The sequence below is a fragment of the Rhinichthys klamathensis genome, unplaced genomic scaffold (assembly GCF_029890125.1).
Source record: "Rhinichthys klamathensis goyatoka isolate OS25496 unplaced genomic scaffold, OSU_Roscu_1.1 h1tg000731l_1, whole genome shotgun sequence".
In the NCBI taxonomy this organism is placed as follows: Eukaryota; Metazoa; Chordata; class Actinopteri; order Cypriniformes; family Leuciscidae; genus Rhinichthys; species Rhinichthys klamathensis.
The window spans coordinates 124,826-146,322 of NW_026607144.1; the positions used below are offsets into that span (position 1 = coordinate 124,826).

The 21,497-nt window shown below is 39.4% G+C and overlaps 1 protein-coding gene across 1 annotated transcript in view; it reads right to left on the minus strand.

Moving 5' to 3' along the window:
* Positions 1–21,157, minus strand: part of col22a1 (collagen, type XXII, alpha 1) — a 52,694-nt gene extending 31,537 nt beyond the window's left edge. The window contains exons 1-11 of the mRNA XM_056242565.1: positions 21,005–21,157; positions 20,158–20,724; positions 11,534–11,614; positions 5,401–5,512; positions 5,163–5,286; positions 4,781–5,056; positions 3,987–4,067; positions 3,327–3,443; positions 2,431–2,475; positions 2,259–2,321; positions 2,024–2,062 (exon numbers count right to left, since the gene is read on the minus strand). Of these exons, the coding sequence (XP_056098540.1) occupies positions 2,024–2,062; positions 2,259–2,321; positions 2,431–2,475; positions 3,327–3,443; positions 3,987–4,067; positions 4,781–5,056; positions 5,163–5,286; positions 5,401–5,512; positions 11,534–11,614; positions 20,158–20,724; positions 21,005–21,095 (1,596 nt within the window). The 5' untranslated portion in view covers positions 21,096–21,157. The remainder of the gene's footprint in view (positions 1–2,023; positions 2,063–2,258; positions 2,322–2,430; positions 2,476–3,326; positions 3,444–3,986; positions 4,068–4,780; positions 5,057–5,162; positions 5,287–5,400; positions 5,513–11,533; positions 11,615–20,157; positions 20,725–21,004) is intronic.
* Between the last annotated feature and the right edge of the window lie 340 nt (positions 21,158–21,497).

The window sequence follows — 21,497 nt, forward strand, 5'->3', positions numbered from 1 at the left end:
GGGAGTTTGGTCCATATTGACATGATGGCATCACACAGTTGCCGCAGATTTGTCGGCTGCACATCCATGATGCGAATCTCCCGTTCCACCACATCCCAAAGATGCTCTATTGGGTTGAGATCTGGTGACTGTGGAGGCCATTTTAGTACAGTGAACTCATTGTCATGTTCAAGAAACCAATTTGAAATGATTAGAGCTTTGTGACATGGTGGAAGTAGCCATCAGAGGATGGGTACATGGTGGCCATAAAGGGATGGACATGGTCAGAAACAATGCTCAGGTAGGCCGTGGCATTTAAACGATGCCCAATTGGCACTAAGGGGCCTAAAGTGTGCCAGGAAAACATCCCCCACACCATTACACCACCACCACCAGCCTGCACAGTGGTAACAAGGCATGATGGTTCCATGTTCTCATTCTGTTTACGCCAAATTCTGACTCTAACATCTGAATGTCTCAACAGAAATCGAGACTCATCAGACCAGGCAACATTTTTCCAGTCTTCAACTGTTCAATTTTGGTGAGCTCTTGCAAATTGTAGCCTCTTTTTCCTATTTGTAGTGGAGATGAGTGGTACCCGGTGGAGTCTTCTGCTGTTGTAGCCCATCCGCCTCAAGGTTGTGCGTGTTGTGGCTTCACAAATGCTTTGCTGCATACCTCGGTTGTAACGAGTGGTTATTTCAGTCACTGTTGCCCTTCTATCAGCTCGAACCAGTCTGGCCATTCTCCTCTGACCTCTGGCATCAACAAGGCATTTCCGCCCACAGAACTGCCGCTCACTGGATGTTTTTTCTTTTTCGGACCATTCTCTGTAAACCCTAGAGATGGTTGTGCGTGAAAATCCCAGTAGATTAGCAGTTTCTGAAATACTCAGACCAGCCCTTCTGGCACCAACAATCATGCCACGTTCAAAGTCACTCAAATCAACTTTCTTCCCCATACTGATGCTCGGTTTGAACTGCAGGAGATTGTCTTGACCATGTCTACATGCCTAAATGCACTGAGTTGCCGCCATGTGATTGGCTGCTTAGAAATTAAGTGTTAACGAGCAGTTGGACAGGTGTACCTAATAAAGTGGCCGGTGAGTGTATATATATATATATTGTATTCAACAGAAGAAAGAAACTCATACAGGTTTAGAACAAGAACAAGAGTAAATGATGGCAGAATTTATATTTTTGGGCGAACTATGCCTTTAAGAATGTTGAGATATTATTACTGGAAACCAATACAAAAGCACTGAGTAAGAAAATATCATTTCTTTTCATCAAACTTTTCGTTTGCCGTGTCGAAAAGTAACAGCACACCTTCTAGGGTTTAGGGTTAGTTCTAAACCCATAACGTATGAGGATTAGTAATTGTTTAGCGTGTTTGTTTTTGTAATTGTTAATCTGCTCCGGCACAGTAGGGGTCAATATTCACATATGCCGTTTCTAGGTCGCCCGCAGGAAATTCCACTGACCAATCCAGCATGCAACATTTTTCTAGCTGTGGGCGTCGGCTGGCATCTAAATCTGCCCCAGTGGAAATCTCAAAATAAGACTCTTTTCGAGAAGTCTTCACAGATCAAATGAGTGAAATCTGGACATTTACTGATAGCCAGTAAGCATGTTTAAATAATGGCAGTTTCCGTTCTGTTCCCAACACCACGGTCGTCTAATTCTCTCTCTAATTCTAATTATGACATTATTCTGAGGTAATTCTGCCCTGGAGTCTGTCTGTCTGTTTTAAGCGCTGTGAGTGGGTGTTCAGTGCCCTGCTTCTTGTTTTGCATTATCCTCCGAGGTTGGCGGACCCATAATTCTGCCGTTCAAAATATGGTATTCGTATCATTTTTATCCTCAAAAGAATGTCAATTTCAACATTTGTTTCTTTTCTGCTGTTCTTTTTGGAATCAAGGGTAGAATGAAGTGTTTGAAAACGACAGTAACACACACGTGCACAAACAAACACACATACAGACTAAACATTCACTGTGCTTGGTCTATCTTGAGGAGTTTGGCTGGTAAATTCATGACCTTACCTTTTCTCCTCTATCACCTTTGATAGAGACGGCCTGGCCCTGCAAATAATCAATCAACACCGATCAATTATTCTCCAGGCCCAGAGAGATGGAAACAGATCAATGTCATATAAAAATAAATCTTGTTTTTCTCTAACTTGTATGGGAAAATCAGCAAACATTTCTAATATTACGTTCATCTAAAGAGTTAATGAAGCTTTATGAAGCATTATAAGAGATAGTATGAGTGTCATACACGTTCTCCTTTCAGCCCTTTGAGCCCTGGCGGTCCTTCTGTCCCTTTAAGACCAGGATCCCCCTGCAGATGCACAGTTTACGCAAAGAGCCAATGAGGAACCCGTCGGAAATGCATCCAGAGATGTGCAAAAGCATATTAAAGTTGTTGTGATACTGAAACACTATTTGACCTTTTCACCCTTGGGCCCCGCGGCACCCGGTAGACCTGTCTCACCCTGTAGGATGGGAAAGATAGAGAGAGACAGCAAAAGAGAGAGCAATGAGGGGATATGTTTTGAAAGTGGAGGTCAGAAATCAGAGAGGTTATAGAATGAATGCATTACAAAAAGGAACTGAATGCATTACAAACGAAAGTTCAGATTTAAAAAAAAATTGATATCCAGCCTTATGTCTTTAAAGGAATTTTACAAGTTCAATATAAACTCATTTCTATAAAAGCATCCATGACACTTCGCCCTTCAGGAAAAACAAATGTCTATAGGGCGAGAAATTCCTAAGGGTTTAAACAAAAAAAAGCCCAGATTTTTTAAAATATTTTATTAATTATATATACAAATAATTGATATAAAGTAAATGCTTATGTATTCTTATGTACAAAAAACTAATCTGTTATTATAAATGTTAAAGTTGGAGTGTAAAATGTATAATTTATGTAAAATGTATTACTTTATGTATAATAAAGGGAAAATGTATAATTTTATTATTATTATTATATTATAATTTCATCATACTAGTCTTATGTTAAAATGTTTAATTTAAGTCCTGTGGCTATACTATATGTACTGTAAACTTAATTTTTGCTTGCTTTTACAAAAAAAAATTTGTGTTAACCAAAATGTCACATTTTTGCTTATAAACTATAAAATATTCCTTATTAGCATGACTAAAACTTCTTCAGCACATGATTCAGAAAAGAATGAAAGTCTATTTAGTCTTTTCTTTCTCATCTACTGTAAATAAGTTTGGTTACTGTACAGCATCATAAGGCTAACATTCAATTTTTTCGCATGTTAAACGTGGGTGTTCACCAGCTTTAAGAGTGTGACCTTTGACCTGAAAGTCTTACCCTTTCCCCTGCAGGACAGGAGCAGTTGACCGCGGCCGGTTTCTTCTGCTCAGCACTTGTTGGTTTTGGGGTGGGCAACGGGACTGGGGGAGCCTCGGTCGCCAAAGATTGTTCACACTGAGTGAGAAGAGAAAGTGAACGAGGAAACGGAAAGAGACTCAATGTGTTATGAAAGAAAGAAAGAAAGAAAGAAAGAAAGAAAGAAAGAAAGAAAGAAAGAAAGAAAGAAAGAAAGAAAGAAAGAAAGAAAGAAAGAAAGAAAGAAAGAAAGAAAGAAAGAAAGAAAGAAAGAAAGAAAGAAAGAAAGAAAGTGAGAGGAATCGAAGACGAAAAGTATTGCAGGGCGGCTCCAGATGTCCAGTATTATGAGTATGAAATTCTGGACACTGGACAACGAATATTCCCCATCATCATCTTCATCAAGGACTAAAAACAAAGACCTTTGAGCCCTTTATAGGGCTTGTACTGTTCGAAAGCATATGTTTTTGCTTTATTATCCAGGTGATGTGTTTACATATTCTTCTTGAAGACATAATGAGGTGAGAATAAAGGTGTGTGTGTGTGTGTGTGTGTGTGTGTGTGTGTGTGTGTGTGTGTGTGTGTGTGTGTGTGTGTGTGTGTGTGTGTGTGTGTGTGTGTGTGTGTGTCAGATACACTTACTGGTCCACCAGGAATATCGCAACACGTCTCCTGCTCAGACTGTTTACCATCACAGTAGATCACCATTCTCTGGAGGTCAAACTGTAAAGGAAAGACTGTTTGTATTAGCTGTGATTTTGGTTGACTTATAAACATATGGTACAGTTCAAAAGTTTGTGTCAGAAAAAATAAAATAAAAATCCAATGTCTCTTCTGTTCACCAAGGCTGCATTTATGTGATCAAAAATACAGTAAAAACTGTAATATTGTGAAATAGTATTACAATTTAAAATAACTGTTTTCCATTGTAATATATTTTAAAATGTAATTTATTCCTGTGATCAAAGCTGAATTTTCAGCATCATTACTCCAGTCTTCAGTGTCACATGATCCTTCAGAAATTATTCTAATATGCTGATTTGCTGCTCAAAAAACATTTCTGATTATTATTGTGCTGCTTAATATTTTGAGGAAACAGAAATACATTTATTTCAGGATTCTTTAATAAATAGAAATTATTAGAAAGTATTTTTTCTTTAAAAAAATATTGCTGACCTTAAACTTCTGAAGACTGGCGTTCCATCAAATCATGAACCACTATTTACCACGCTTTTTAGAGACTACCATGGTGGTATTCTGTCTATGAAGTGCCATGAAAATACTATATTATAAAAAATAATCAATCAGTACCTTAGTATACTATGGTTTTAACTTTTGATGCCTCCATTTCACAGTATTTTGTGCAACTTACTCAGTACGATGTAAGCTAATCTAAATGAGAGTGTGTATAAATAAACCTCAACACAGGTGCTTACATCAATGGGAACGCTGTCATAGAGTCTCTTTCCGATGACAGTCTTTCCCTGGATGTCAATGTCTTCTCTTTCCTCTATGGGCGCCGTCTCAATGTGCTTGCAGTCCAGGAACAGGGACACAGATTTGGAGTCCACCCTCATGCCGATCTTATGCCAGTTACGATCAAACAGGTTTTCCACCTCTGGGTTCTTAAAGACTGCCCGGACCGCATCTTTCGTCAGGCCCACGGCGTTGTACTCCACTGCCTTGTTCTCTCCATCCAGACGGATGGACACCTGGAGAATATATGTAGAATATATTTGACATAGGTTTTATTTGGTCAAATGGAGAGCAATTGAAACATCAGGTCCTCATTGGCGCCCAAGAATCAGTTGTGCACACCTGCGGGATGCCGTATTTGTCATAGACCTGCCACAGGTACCAGTCTTCCTTACGAGACGTCTTCCTGAACTTAAATGTGGTCACGAAGGCATATTCATCAGGCAGACCCTGCGGCAAGACATCTCTACAACACAAGAAACAAAGACAGCTTGGTTAAAAAGAGAAAAACTGCAGAAAAAAAACAACATTAAAATAAAGCATTTTTTTAATATTCCATTGCAAGTAATGATTCACTTACTGTGTTTGTTGGACGATGGGCATGGTACCGAGCCGGACATACGGGGTCTGACCTGGCTCAAATTTTTCTCCAAGAAAATCTCTCACATTGAAGTATTCCATCAAATCAAAACCTGAGACCAGAGAAGAAGAAAAAAACTTGACATTAACTGTAAACTTGTCCCTCAAATCTGATTGGTTGATTAAAACGTTGTTCTAGGATCTACAAAGATGTTGATTGAGGAACATGTTGTACTGTAGATTATCGTTAACACGTCTTTCCATCAATGATCACTAGGTGGAGTCCAAGAGACAGGTCAAAATGACAACATACTGTAAATGAACTTTCCTAAATCTTTCTGTAAGTAGAGGATCACTCTTATAAAAAAAGAGATAAATAAGATTAAAACATAATATCATAGTGCAATAAACAAAAGAAGGCCTATATGCAATAATATAGCTTCTACGTTTTTGCTAGGCTAGGCACGTTTACTGATCTAGCAAATTTCATATGGCAGTGCTTAAAAAATCCGTAAACAGACACGTTCAGTTTAAGTTCAAATATAATTTATCACATGTTCATTTTAATGACTCAAAATAATGCATGAAATGAGTAATTAAACGTTAATTATATATTTTTTATATATATACAAATAAATGTTTGTATTTATCATATTATTATATATATTTCCACCCATTGGCCAAACAGCTTGACCTGTGTAAGGACTCTTAAAATGTATGTATTATATATAGCATAAAAAAAAACTGAAGAAAGAGAGTCAAAAAGGGACATGAAACTAACAGCAAAATAGGAAATCACTTAAAGGGTTAGTTCACCCAAAAATGAAAATTCTGTCAGTAATTACTCACCCTCATGTTGTTCCAACCCCGTAAGACTTTCATTCATCTTCGGAACACAAATTAAGATATTTTTGAATAAATCTGAGAGCTGGATCACTCCTCCATAGGCTTCTTAAGGGATCGAAACTGGCCGGCCCAAAAGTTATGAAAGACATCGTTAAAATAGTCCGAGTGACTACAGTGGCTCAATCTTAAGTTTATCAAGCGACGAGAATACTTTTTGTGCGCAAAAAACAAACAAAAATAACGACTTTATTCAACTATTCATTTCCTTCTCTGTGGGCCGTGATATTTCACGTAGTGATATTGCGCAAAGCTTCTGGGTTGCACGTCACACGCAGGCTCACTATTGGTCGACGCTGGTCATGTGTGTGATGCGTGACGTACAACCCAGAAGCTTTGCGCAATATCACTACGTGAAATATCACGGCCATACAGAGAAGGAAATGAATAGTTGAATAAAGTCGTTATTTTTGTTTGTTTTTTGCGCACAAAAAGTATTCTCGCCGCTTGATAAACTTAAGATTGAGCCACTGTAGTCACTCGGACTATTTTAACGATGTCTTTCATAACTTTTGGGCCGGCCAGTTTCGATCCCTTAAGAAGCCTATATGGAGGAGTGATCCAGCTCTCAGATTTAATCAAAAATATCTTAATTTGTGTTCCGAAGATGAACGAAAGTCTTACGGGGTTGGAACGACATGAGGGTGAGTAATTACTGACAGAAGTTTCATTTTTGGGTGAACTAGACAACAGTCTACATTAACATCAAATATTTGACAACAAAATACCATGACTGACCAATCAGAATCAAGTATAATGGACATAAATTGAAACAAATCCCAGTAAAGAGCAAATTACGGTCAAACTGATCAGCTGTGTTTTAAGTGTTAATATCTCTCCTCCATATCCACGAGCAAAACAACACGCCTCACTCGGGCCAATTTCCATATTCACACAAAAAAATCCATGCCTCTGGGATCAAACATGACATCATTGTTTTTTTTTAAATAGTTAAGTGTGTGTGTGTGTGTGTGTGTGTATCAGCCCATTAATTAATGCTTCAGATCCACAGCCAACACTCATTAAACTGCACTTGCTGCACCAGATGTTTTAAAAACCAACCTTTCATGTGCAATTATGTCAGTGGTGCTCCAGCGTGCGTGTGTGTGTGTGTGTGTGTGTGTGTGTGTGTGTGTGTGTGTGTGTGTGTGTGTGTGTGTGTGTGAGAGAGAGAGGTTGGCAGTATTGGCCTTCTACCCTAGTATAGGGGCCAAACCAGGGCGCTCCTTTAACCAATACATAGTCTGTCGCCATGGCGATGCCAGTGGGGCCCTAGGCGTTGTCTGAGGAAGAAAGTCAGGGGTCGATCTGCGACACACTTTAATGCTGGTTGAGTTAAACGTTCAAAAGAGCTCTCGATACTGTACATGAACCGCTGATGGTTTGTGTATATGCCGCCTGTTAAATCTCACGTTCACTTGATGAACTCTCATGTTGTTTTCTTAGGGCAGGTGTGTTCGTGTCAGCAAACGGGGGCTCTTTTAAACAGTCTACGATTATTTGAACTGAAGGATGTTAGGAGTTGTTTAACTTGGTGGTAATGTGAGAACGTGCAAGTGTGTGTGTGTCTGTAATAGAGTAACAGGTGGCTGAGGACGTAGAAAGAAAGCAGATACCCTGTTAACAGCAAAGTACAAAAAATGCATAAAACAACAAAAGCACTTTTCATCTTTTAAGCTTTTTTTTGCACAACAAATCCCTCATGGTTTCTGCCAGACCAGCATTATAGGGGGCCGTTCACACTTTCTCATGTTCCATCTGTGCTAGTTTTTTAATTGACATCTTTGGCCGTAATGGTACATCTCGATGCTTTTGCAGTCTCTTGTGCCATGAAAGCTGTATCAATTTAAAAATAAGTTTTCAAAACATTGGACCAATAGATGAATCAATATTTGCATATAGAGCAAGTATAGTGTCATTTGCCCCTTAAAGGAATAGTTCACAAAAAAAGAAAGAGAAATGTATCATCATTTACTCACCCTCTTGTTTTTCCAACTCGGTATGACTTTAACACACAGAAGGAGATGTTTAACACCCTAAAAAGTAGCCCAAATTACTTATATATGGTACTTGTTGTCTGAAGCAATGAACAAAGCTAAATTTAAGCAGTTGTTTGCAGAAAATATTGCTCTAAAATCTCTTTCTCGTTAACATGACACATGAGAACCAATGCTGTTCAACATGATTGACATCAAACCTGGTTAGATAGTCAGCAAATAAAAAATGTCAGGTATTTATGGCATCAAAATTCTTTAAGTATAGTATACTAATTTGTAGTGTCTGAACCTCAGTTCATCATCTTAGAACAATTTCCCCTGGTGTTCTCCATCACTTGTATGTTTATACTGTTTGTTTGATTTCACACCATGTTCAACTCTTTCTCCAGCTGTTCGTTTCTCAGCTCATTTCCACAACTCTCTGTTTGTCTCTGCGTCTCCATGCGCCAGGCACGACTCTCTCTCTCTCTCTCTCGATAGCGTTTCGCCTGCAGGACCTGTAATTTGGGCCTGGCGAGTGGCGAGTAAAAGCGTATAATCACGAGCGAGTCTTATTTTAAACAGTGAGAGAGCGAGGGTTCTGCGGCGCGGCACGGATGAGCGCGTTAAGACGCATGACTTTGATCGGAACAATTGGGCACTCCAGCACACAACGCGACGACCATAGAAACCAGCCCCCTTAAGTACTAGATGTCACCGCATAAAAACGCTACGGCAGCGTTTTAAAACGGTCACACAGTGTGTCAGCGTGACAAACTTCTCTGTGGTTTAACAGCCAAGTCTTTGATCCAGACGCATGCGCTAAATGGACATCTTGATGTTTTGTCCCCTCAGCATTTAGTTGCATAAGCGCAATGTTTTTAAGATGTTTAAAAAATAATTAAACTATTCACAATGCATCTTGAGACCCATAGGGCCTAATCTGTTTAATTTATTTTCCCTCCACCTATCCGCTTTTGAAAATCTTCCGTGGCCGCGCATGCGCTAAACATAGCCTACATTTAATGCGATTTGGATATATCATCTTCCAAATCATGCAAATGTAATGTTGAAAATGTCATTTTATAAGCCCATAAGTTTCATAAATACAGTCATACCAAGGCCGATAGCTATAGGCTACATTATAGGCTATATAAAAATAGTTCTAATCGTTATAAATATCAAGGAATTGCAGTCCACACCACAACTATAACAGTAATAACAGCACAGAGAAACAATTTAGTTGGGATCACTTTCATAAAAAAAATTTCCCCAGGTGATGGATGATAAAAATATTGACACCCAATCAGAATCTATCCTGCTTTAAAGAGCTCGATCATTTAAAGTGGCAGACGAGAAACATATAGCTAATGGTCAGAGGATGCTAATGTTGTTATCATTAAACGTTATAGTAATCTTTATGCGGATTATTTGGTGTGAATGTACCTTAAAACATTAGTAAAAAGCTAAGTTGAATTATATGAACGATTAAAATTAGTTAGTGCACTTACACCCCACAATGCAGGCAACTCCATTGATTTAATAGTGCATTGCAGATTTAGAAGAAAACCAGGGTTTGTGCACCAAACGTTGAGAAAAGTTGGTTCAAATGCATTCTAACACACTGATGATCAATGAGAATTTCAGAGATGTCTAGTTATGCTTTCAGAAATCCAATTTACTGTATACTTGAACTTTCCAACCCCTCAAAACACATCTTACACATTTGTCAAACACTCCATCAGAGTGTTATCTAGTGTGCAAGTGCTAGAAATAAACTACTTTTGTATTGCTAAAGTTACTTTACAGATGAGTCAGCAATATTTTATGTCCATTTTGGCCTTTTGGCCAACACTGACGTTCCAAACTTCAGAAACAGCATGCAGATGTTTCAGCAATTGTGACATCTCATGTGAACCTGGAATTTCCCTGAAGATTTAGCTTGTGTTGTTCTCTTGAATATCGCAGATTACAGGAGCAAGACACCATAATTAACACCAAAGGAGGAGAGATCTAGTCTAGTCGGTGCAATCCAAAAGAACTGCAACCAAACAGATCTAAGCACAAACGTCAAGAAGATGACAGGAACGATGAGGAAAGCGCAGTGACCCACAAATGATGTTCAGACATGGAGAGATCACACTTTAAACTTCACCCAAACACCAAAGACAGCACTTTTCCTTATTATAAGTAGAATAGTTAGTCAAATGGACCACATTTCAGAGACTTTAGAAAGTTTTTTTTACTTTTTTGTAGCAATGCAGATATAAAATATGTCAAACGAAGAAACATAAATCATTTTCCAGGGTTACGACATCAAGAGAGATTTGAGCAATTAAAACATGACCCAAACTCATCAGATTTATGAAAAACAGCTCTCTTGACCATTTTGTACATACAGCAGTGTCTGTATATGCCTGCAGTGAATCAGTCCTTCCATTCCACACACCCCTATAGCACCAGATTGTATAGTCATTTTCTTGCACAGGTAAGTGCTCTCTCTCTCTGTTTTGGTCTGGTTTCTTACTTTAGGTTGATGAATTTGAGTGGGAGTCTCGCAGAGGAACTCAGAACCCCCTGAAGACCCAAACACAACATCCTTCCAGATCTGTGTAATCACTAAAGAACTCCACGTTTCTTAGAACAGAGGAGGGCAAAAGATCTCTTATTTCGAAACCTCGATGTCCCGCTGCAATGTTTCATGTTTTAAAGCATAACCTTCAGGGAAAAGAATGCTTTATTTCTGATCCAAAAGTACTTTAAATGTAGAAACTAGGCTTGTAGTTTGTGGTATTAATACTTACATCCACACAAAAAAAGACTCTGAAGTGCAAGATTGGGAGTCCATATGTCAGAATCATTATGCCGTGCACTTTATTTTTGACCTCTAATCGGAAAATAAAATACAGTATGGTGATTTTCATGTAACCGTGTAACCGTGAGAGGAAGAAAAGTTTTCGTTTTCTCACATCTGAAGATGAAACATATATTAAAGTATCATAAAATACTAGTTTTGGGATGTTAACGTCGCAAATGATGGAAGACAATAGATTTTAATTTAAAAAGCCAATTTATACCAAATGGATTTAGAGCTGCAACAAGGTGAGCTGAAAACATCTCATATCCTATGAGATTATTATCAATGAAACCATGTGAACTTTTCCTCAGATGCGAACAGTGAATTGATACGACGCTGAGGGCCTTTCATGACACTTTTAACACCAAAGCACTATGGGAAGAACATGGACACATTACCTGGGACCTCCGTCTGTCCAGCACTGGTGCTGTTCGGTCTGAAACGTCCTGCCTGGACTTTCATGTTGGGACACAGAACATCTGTGGAGAGAAACACAACATTATGGGTGAACATATTTTTGGATGGCAAAACGACCTTAGGAACTACACAGCTCTTCACAGGTGCTTGGATTATATAGAGCAATTTATTTCTACAGTTAGAATCGTAATATTTTTTAGTCCTGTTTGGGTTAATGTGATGCATGCTTTATTAACACTCCTGAAATGTCTAAACATCTGCTTTTAGTGAGAGCAGACTCCATCAATAATTCATAGTGTGAAATTAAATTTTTTTTTGTTGACATTTTATTGTACTGGTTCCAGGTGCCCAGGCAATCTGCCGAGGTATTTCGCCCGTGACAAACCTTTTCACTCACGATTATTTAACATTTAAATGTTTTATGTTATACAGACATAATTAGGATGAAAATAGATATAACCTTTTTTCCAATGAAGGCACTTAATGAGAAAAAAAAATAATGCATGACTTTTCTTTAATATCTCAATTGCTGTTAGAAAACAAGTTTAAATAGAGACTTTTGCCTGACATCTGAATAAGACATATCTCTTCTAGAGTTTCAAAAGCAAAATAATGATGTCTCAAAGTCAAATTTGCAAAGATAAAGTCTCAAAAATCCTAAATCTCGAAATTTACTAGAAATTAAAGATATTACTGTAGTGTTACATTTCAGACACATGCTGTGATTGACCGATCACAACAGACTGCGCTTTTCGGAAGGCAGGTTTTTAAGAAACCGAAACTAAAACAGGGCGTTCAGAGAGAACAGGTGCTGGAACAATGAAAAATAATAATTTTTTGAACATTAAATGGTGTAAAAAATATTCCAGTGTGCCCCATAAACAAATTTATGAACCTTTAAATGAGCATAATAGAACCCCTGTAAAGCTTTTTAGGATTTTTTTTTTTTTTTGATGATACCTAAATAGGAATGCCATAATCTTTCTAAACAGTAAACATTGCCCTCTTTGAAGAGGTATGATTTTACTGGCAGCTGAAGAAAATGAACAGTTGAGAGTGACTTTCACTGTAATATTATCCATCTTCCTCTCTGTGCTTGAAGACAGACTGTTAGAGGATCCTTTCCAAGCCCTCCAGCGAAGACATGGTGGCATAACTTACGACTCTATGACATTGGCTCATAGAAGTGGGGAAAGTTACAGGTTGGTCGCAGTGAGCTTAGAGTTTGGTGGAGTGCAGCTATGCTAACGTCACAGCGGTGATAATTTAGGCCGTACAAACGGGCAGATTTCAAATGGCGATGCATTGCTAGTGACAGCAGTGATGACAGGAAGAAACGTAACACCAGCAGACTTGCTTTACTATGGCATCTGTGATGAGAATGTGCTATTTATAGAGAGGAACTTGCTAGTGCTAAGGAAGGATGCTAATATTAGCTTAGACACTATGGATGACTGCTTATTGCTTTTGTTTGGTCTTTTTGTTACTTTTAATTGAAAAGAGAGTACAGGAAAAGATGTACAGGTAATGTGATTCCCATCACTCCACATGCATGCACACACACACACACGGTAGCTGTTAGCCAAAAATAAATATTATGTCATTATTTACTCACCCTTATAACGTATATGCTCTTTGGGTGTTAATTGGTAGAATAATGCACAAAATCATACTATAATACCTAAATATGCCATCGATCAAATGATTTCAATGTCTTTTTATGCCTCTCTCTCTCTCTCTCTCTCTCTCTCTCTCTCTCTCTCTCTCTCTCTCTCTCTCTCTCTCTCTCTCTCTCTCTCTCTCTCTCTCTCTCTCTCTCTCTCTCTCTCTCTCTCTCTCTCTCTCTCTCTCTCTCTCATACGTGCACACACTCTTGGCATGAACCAGGCAGACGCCCAAACCACAGCGGCTGATCGCGTCCCTGACAATCATGTACAATCAGACCCTGTAATTTTCTTTAATCGCTCCTATAAAAAGTGCTTTGTAGCGTTTAAAAGGCCCCACTTTCACTACGAGTTCCACTTTACAGAGGCTGGGTCACTTGACACAATTACATCTCTGTCCGATACAGTGTCCTCAGCGTGACTCTCCCAAACCCCCACACCCCCGAGCGAGTCCCTGCCCTGATCCAAACATCACCCTCCTGACCACGAATAAATAAAGAGCTCAGCCGCCCACCCGGGGATAAATAAAGGTTGGAGAAAAGAGCACCTGGCTTTCTATATTTGAGTTGTATTCGTTATGTGAGCCAAGTTATTGCAGTACAGCGGATGTATCGTTTTCAAGGCGTTTATGTGCATAGTAACTTGAGGTTTCTCTTTCTGTGTTACTGCAAACAGGTCATGTTCCTGTGTCCACAACCTTCCTAAAACACAAAAAGTCCCACCCCACCCCACATAGCAAATTTTATCTGGCCAAGCTCTGTTCCACAGAACCCCTTTTCCCTCGGCCCACATACCGCAAAGAATGATATGGATTAAAGACTAGGACCACAAATAGACTATTACTGGCCTATCTAGTCCCAGCCAATTAATGACCCGTAACTGGCCCTGCACTGGGCCTGAATAGGTTTTAGTATTGGTAGTACATATAATAAAATGATGTACTTCATGGTGAACACAATTAATTAAAATACCTCACGATAATGGTGAAATTATCACAGAGATTCAGTTCAAAATTTTCAAGATAAGTATTGTTTAAAATTAATCTTTGAATTGACAAGTTATAACAGAATGAAAATAACTGACATTTCTGTGATAATTTTACCATTACCATGTGGTGTAAAATAGACCACAAACACAATAAAATTATCATAAAAGTATTACATTCTAGTGCTGTAATCCAAATCTTAAGGATAATCTGTACCAATACTAAAACCTATTCAGGCCCAGTGCAGGGCAAGTTATGGGTCATTAATTGGCTGAGACTCGGACCAGTTATAGCCCATTTGTGGGGTTAGTCTTAAATCCAGATCTGGGCCACTACAGGGCCATCATTCTTTGCTGTACGTGAGCCGAGCGAAAAGGGGTTTTGTGGAACAGAGCTGGGCCAGATAAAATGCATTTATATGGCCCATGGTCACAAGCCTGATTTGGACCAGATTATCAATGGACTGGTCTGGGCCACACTCCTCCCACCAACATTCGTCCCTCATGTGTTTTGCCGTGATCATGCTGTGCCATCATTGCCATACATGGCCCAGCTCTGGCAGACAGGAGACATGTCATTGTCGACAGGAGGCCAGCAGTGCCAGATTGAAGACACATTCGGGCCAGACTGCTTGCTATGTGGGATGCTGCTAAATGAAAAGTAACTAACAAAATGTGGTTGTCCATAAAGAGTTGTTTTCGACGTACCTATTTCCTTTGACTGGCGAAATGACAAAGCAATCAAAAGCTAGTCGTGCGTCATTGTTTAAATGGCACGTATGAGTGATTTCTAACTGTGCTCTATCGAGGGCAACTTCCTTCAGCTGTGGCTTAAAGGCTGTAATTTAGTGGATGGCCATGAAACTAAAATGATGGACCGAGTACTGCATTTCTACATTGTTTTTCAAAGACTTTTGCATTTATTTTCTTGCTTATTTCTTAGAGCAATCAATTTGTGATTGGATTACACCAAAAAAAAAATCATATCAGATATGCTAAGGATAATCAGCTGGTTAAATGAATATAACTAAAAATAAATTATGATGCACCTGCAAAATGTTACCAGATGTTGTTGGTTAAGTATCTAATGGATGCATATACACATGACAATTTGCACTGTATTGACATTAGTCAATTCATAAAATACTAGTCTCAAATGACAAATCATTTACCAAGCTGATGTATTTATTTATGCTTACAAAAGGGCCAACTGGTACCGGCTGATCAATGAAACTAGCAAATAATCACCCTGACATTTCAGGCTAGAGATGCAGAAAGTGTTGAGTCATATAGATAGAGGACTTTGTAAAACCATTACCAACTTTACTTTAGCTCAGACTTGAAGTTCTCAAACGGTAGCTAAAAAGCCACTAAGCCACCATCTAAAACACACTTGCAACTGCACGCATTTAAAACCACTCAGAACGCCAGTATCAACAACTGAAACATCTCACATCCAAGTTTCCTCAGATGCGATATTCATTCAGAGACAGTCCTACTCTATTAAACGTGTTCTGAGAAGTCCAACCCAAAATATTCCACTTCCTGTTCAGCATTCTTCCCGGCTAACACATCTAAATCCTCCAGCAAGTGTGCAAACTATACTCTGAAACACAAGGGAATGGCTCAATCAAATATTTTAGCACACCCAACATATTACAGTGCACTTCTGTTCTGTTTAGCAGCGTCCCACCACTGATTACAGATTTGGCATGCTGTGGTCATGGGTGGACAACCGACCTGAACCAAAGCCCAGATACACTAAGTGATGAAACTACTAGTCAAACACGCTTTGCACTTTTCGTTTATTTCAAGCATGCTAAAAATGTCCCAGTGCACTTCCTGTATTATCATAAAGCTGGAAGTAATATTCACCATTTAATCAAAAGGAAATTATATTTTGCATAAAGAATGTTGTTGTTTGCATTGTAAGACTATTTTAATGACAGTTAAAGGTGCCATATGTAAAAATTGAGGTAAAAATATCCAACAAATGAGCTACACGTATCAAAAGAATGAGAAGAAATAAATGCAATGATGTCATTAAAAAAATGACAAGTCATAGTGCTGCCGAGATATAAACCTGAATTAGCATGCTAAATTACTAGCCCCGGCCGCGATATTTTTTTTCACAGGATGGTAGGGGAAGACTCATGAATATTCATTAGGGAACTCATCCCTGATTGGTCTGATGACATACCCCTAACCCCGCCCCTAAACCTACCTGTCACTGGGGGTCTGATGACCTACCCCTAACCCCGCCCCTAAACCTACCAGTCACTGGGGTTAAGACCAATCAGGGATGAGTTCCCTAATGAATATTCATGAGTCTTCCCCTACCATCCTGTGAAAAAAAATATCGCGCCCCGGCCCGGCCAGTGTCATAATACCAGTTTCGGCCATGGGAGGCGGTATGCGGGCAACATACATAACCACCAGCCAAACTCCAATACACGAATAACTCGCACGGCTTGTGGGCGTACTTGAACCTGATGTCAATAGGCTTTATGCCGAGCGTCACGTGACCAAACCGGAAAACAGGTCTCATTGCATCCGCTTGTCAGAGAAAGTGTTAACGGCCGTAAGAACTAACTACGATATCTATGGATTTTTAAGGTAATCAGCTAACCTACTAAATTCACTTTGTTATTGGTGTTTTATGCTGTTTAAATATATAAACGTTAGTGTGAAGAAGAAAAATTAAAAAACTTTTAAATATCCATCTGCACATGCGAGGGACATTGGTTGTGCTCATTTTTGCGTGCTCCTTTTAAGTTATCTTGAGTAAAACCGCAAAAAATTTCATGAAGCACATACAAAAGCCCTGAATCGGAAGCGATGTGACCTGTTTTCCGGCTTGGTCACGTGACGCTCGGCATAAAGCCTATCGCGTCTATATGAGACTGGCCTTTATAATTTAGTGTTGAGATGTTGTTCATTGAGTCTCTAATCTCTAAAAATCTCCAAATGAACTGCGGTCTTACGATCGTGTCAATTAATTTGATTAATATGCACGAGGGAGAGAGAGAGCAGGAGGACTGCGCTCGTGTTGTTTAAAGATGTGAGAGTGCGCGCACGCGCGGCCGGGGCGCTCTCTCTCTCTCTCTGCTCGTTATGCGCCCTGTAAAGCGCAGCAGTCATTCTATTCTACATCACTAACCGATCAAAATAGGCTTTGGAGGGACAAAGCGGACGATTTGACGGTTTTAGAAGATTAACAACCCGAAACTAAAAAACAGACTAGAGTAGGCCAACTTTCTGGTATACTGCCCCCATCTGGTATGGAATATGTGGATTTTGAATTGATTTTTTTACACAAGGCACCTTTAAAGGGATAGTTCACCCAAAAATGAAAATTACCCCATACTCACCCTCAAGCCATCCAAGGTGTATGACATTCTTCTTTCAGGCGAATACAATCAGAGTTATATTAAAAAATCTCCTGGCTCTTCCAAGCTTTATAATGGCAGTGAATGGCCGTTTCTGTTTTGAAGTCCATAAAAGTGAATCCATCCATCATAAACAATCTCCACGTGGCTCCGGGGGGTTAATGAAGGCCTTCTGAAGCGATGAGTTTGTGTAAGAAAATTTTACAAAGTAAAATTATAGTTTCTGGCGAAACAGCCATACGCAGTCTACTTACGCCTAAAGCGCAACTTGTGACGTCGGAAGTAGCGTAGTGTGTCATGGCGTAGCGTAAATATCAGCAGTGCGTCGCATTACTCGCATAAGTTGCGCTAAGTGGAATCCGAATGTTCGTTTAGCCGGAAGCTAGTTATTTTACTTTATAAAGTTTTAAATATGGATTTTTTTCTTACAAAAACTCATTGCTTCGCTTCAGAAGGTCTTTAATAACCCCACGGAGCAGTGTGGAGTTCGTTTATGATGGATAGATGTTTTATGCACTTCAAAACGATCATTCACTGCAACTATAAAGCTTGGAAGAGCCATGACATTTTTTAATATAACTCCGATTGTATTCGTCTGAAAGAAAAATGTCATATCATACCTAGGATGACTTGAGGGAGAGTAAAACATGGGCTAATTTTCGTTTTTGGGTGAACTACCCCTGTAAGCACAAATATCATTGTCATTATTGTAACACATCCTGGTCAAAAAATAATTATTTATGAATTTAGTACAAAAATGTACACTTTACTAATATATCATATATTCCCTTTTACGCTGATGAAAATACAACAACAACAAAATCTGTTGAATTTATGGTGAACATTACCTAGGCAATTCATTCTAAATTATTATTACTAACCAGAAAGAAAGAAAGTAAGAAAGTAAGAAAGTAAGAAAGAAAGAAAGAAAGAAAGAAAGAAAGAAAGAAAGAAAGAAAGAAAGAAAGAAAGAAAGAAAGAAAGAAAGAAAGAAAGAAAGAAAGAAAGAAAGAAAGAAAGAAAGGGAAAAACTGATTCCAACCAACTTTTAGAGAAGGAAATGTCATTTTCCTTAAATGATTTTCTTTCCAAAGAAGAAAAAACTGCATTATGGGTAATCACATTTCATAAATTAAAATAATGCTAATTGTGCCCTTGGATGAGGTAATGCTTTTTATCTTTTCACATAAAAAAAATTAAAAGCCAAAGATTAAAAAGTAAAAACGCAGTACGGTGAAGCCAAGTTCCACTTGAAACATTAGGACTGTAATTTTCAGAGCAAAAATAACTTGGACCTTGGAGATGCCATGATTTCTAGCCACCAGTATTCTTAGATGCCAATGCTAGTGCCAGATTATCTTGGTAATCACAGAACTGGACCTGATATTCAGTTCTAAATTCTTAAAGGACAATCAAAGTCTAAAGCTGGCAGTGAAATGTTTGAGTTGATATCTCTGCACTTCTGAGTCACGTAGAGTCACTCAGAGGAGGACCTTTGGTTGGAATCAAGGCAGGGTCAAGGGTTTGGTTCACAATAAATCAGTTTATCTCTTTCTCTTTTAATCTCTCCATCTCCCTGCCAAGTCCAATGGTTCCCTATCTTCCTGGCTGTCTGATTTAAAGCAGGCATTGGAGAAGGCTTGTGTTACAACCTCTTCAAATCCCAACGATTGTACCTTCAACAAAAGACCGCTTCACCACTGTATATGTAATGTTTTTATATTGCTTTGACTACACAAGAGTTCTGGAAAGCGGAAGTGCTACTCCGGACTCAGATTTCCACTTTAAACTGAAGAGCTCCAGGTGTCGTCGCTCTCCCGTTCACGCTAATTTTAGAGAGGAATGTCAAGGCTAAGCATCCATCATCACTAAAAACGTACTACGCATATACATAATTTGCATTTGCATGGTCAATCCAGGCCACATACCTCAACGGTTTGGGTTTATGTATTTTTGAATCTATATTCATAGTTTTAATGCAAGCTTGTTGTTTGTAATGGCCTCCAAAGACTATCCCACATGTACTTAGGTTATCTTTGCCTGCAGAGCCGATGTGATCTGGAAAAGCACTTGAGCTCTGAGCTTTTCTGTCTTCTGTATTTAATACACCTCTTTACTCGGAGCTCACCGAGGCAAGAAACCACATAAATGTCCTGGCCAAAGAGCTTCCAGTTCCTGTCCAACAAGTCTTGTATGGCACAGAACAGACCTTCTTGTGAATGGGAATGTGTGCCAAGTTGCCAACAAAAGCATATTAAATGACTGATGTTTTTAGTCGGTCAATGGTCAAGCTGACTCTGTGTTAAGTCAACTCCCACCTAACCTATCTGACTGTGTAAAGAAATGTACTGGCATCTATGTTTCTGTGAAGAACCTTTAATATCCCTGGAACCATTTAATTGGACAATAGGTTCTTTATAGTGGAAAAAGGTTCTTTAGATTTTTAAAATGTTTTAAAAAACCCAAAATGGTTATTCCATGGCATCACTGCAAAAAAACAACAACTCTTTTTGGAACCTTTATTTTTAATAACATATGTGGTTTAAGGTCAAAGTCATCAATACTCACTCTCGCAGAGTCTCCTCCTCAACCTGCCCCTGATCTTGTCAATGGCGTCAAAGTCCGTCACGTGGAACACATGAGCACTTTTGGGCTCGGCGGCGATCTCTTCCAGCTCCTCCTTAAGAGCTTCCCCAATCCCTACAGCGAACAACCTGATTCCAGCAGCCGCTGCAGCAACCGATGGCTCCAAAACAAAATCCTGACTCCTGCCGTCCGTCAGCAAGATCGCAACTTTCTGAATACCCTTGGCGGCGGGTCTTGCCCCTGTCCTCTCCGTGAAGATGTTGTTGGTGGTGAAGCTGATGGCATCTCCAGTTTTGGTGTTCCCACCCAGGTAGCGGATGTTCCCAGCGGCACGCTTGACCTCCTCGAGAGTTTTGTACCTGCCCAGGTTGAATTCGGCGGTGGGACGGTCACTGTAGCGAACCACGGCCACACGTGTCTTCTCCGCACCTACGTCAAAAGATTCCACCAGGTTTGCCACCCACTGCCGGATCTTCTCAAAGTTTTCCTTGCCCACACTGGAAGAGGTGTCCAAGATGAATACCAGATCATAGTGGACATTCTTGCAACCTGGGACAAAAGACATGCAATTTTACAGACAGTGTGTATAGAGTTTAGCCACAGATTTATGAGGTTTGTGTTTCTGTCAGTGTACCATGGTCTGGTTGGATAATACATGGACTGAATTTGACAGAGAACTCAAAGCTATTAGTTTCTCAGGTGCAAAACCTCAGTCTGCACACATAACAGACTCACCGAGAGTCAGAATTAGAGCCACCAAGCTAAAGTTAAACAGAGATGTGGTTAGGGGTCATGAAAACAGTATATTTAGGCTAGTATGTGACCTCACCTGCCCTTTGTCCTTCAACACCCCTTCCGTACAGAGTCAGGGCCAGTATGGTCAGGACCAGAGAGATCCTGAGCCCGAATCGAAACTCCATCTCCTTCTCCGCTGTTGTTTGCTGATATTCCCACTAAGGTGCGATGATCATCAAGTTGCTGCTGCAGTGGAGAAATGAGAACAAATGTTCGGTGATCAGTCATTCTGACTCGGAGTGGAGGTATATTGATAGATTGCAAACAGAAGTGGAGTGTATGATTCATGTTAGCCGTGTGCTATAACATTTCTTACTGATGTACTACTGGTGCAGCCCACATTAATCCTGATTACTTTCCAAGTTACCGTTTTAGTTTGAGTCAATAACAAAATGAACCATCATGCTCATAAACACAGTATACAAGTGAATACAGGACTATTTTATAGAGATGCACGATATATCGGCCACCATATCGGTATCGGCTGATATCGGTTCATTTTTAATGTTATCGGTATCGTCCCGATA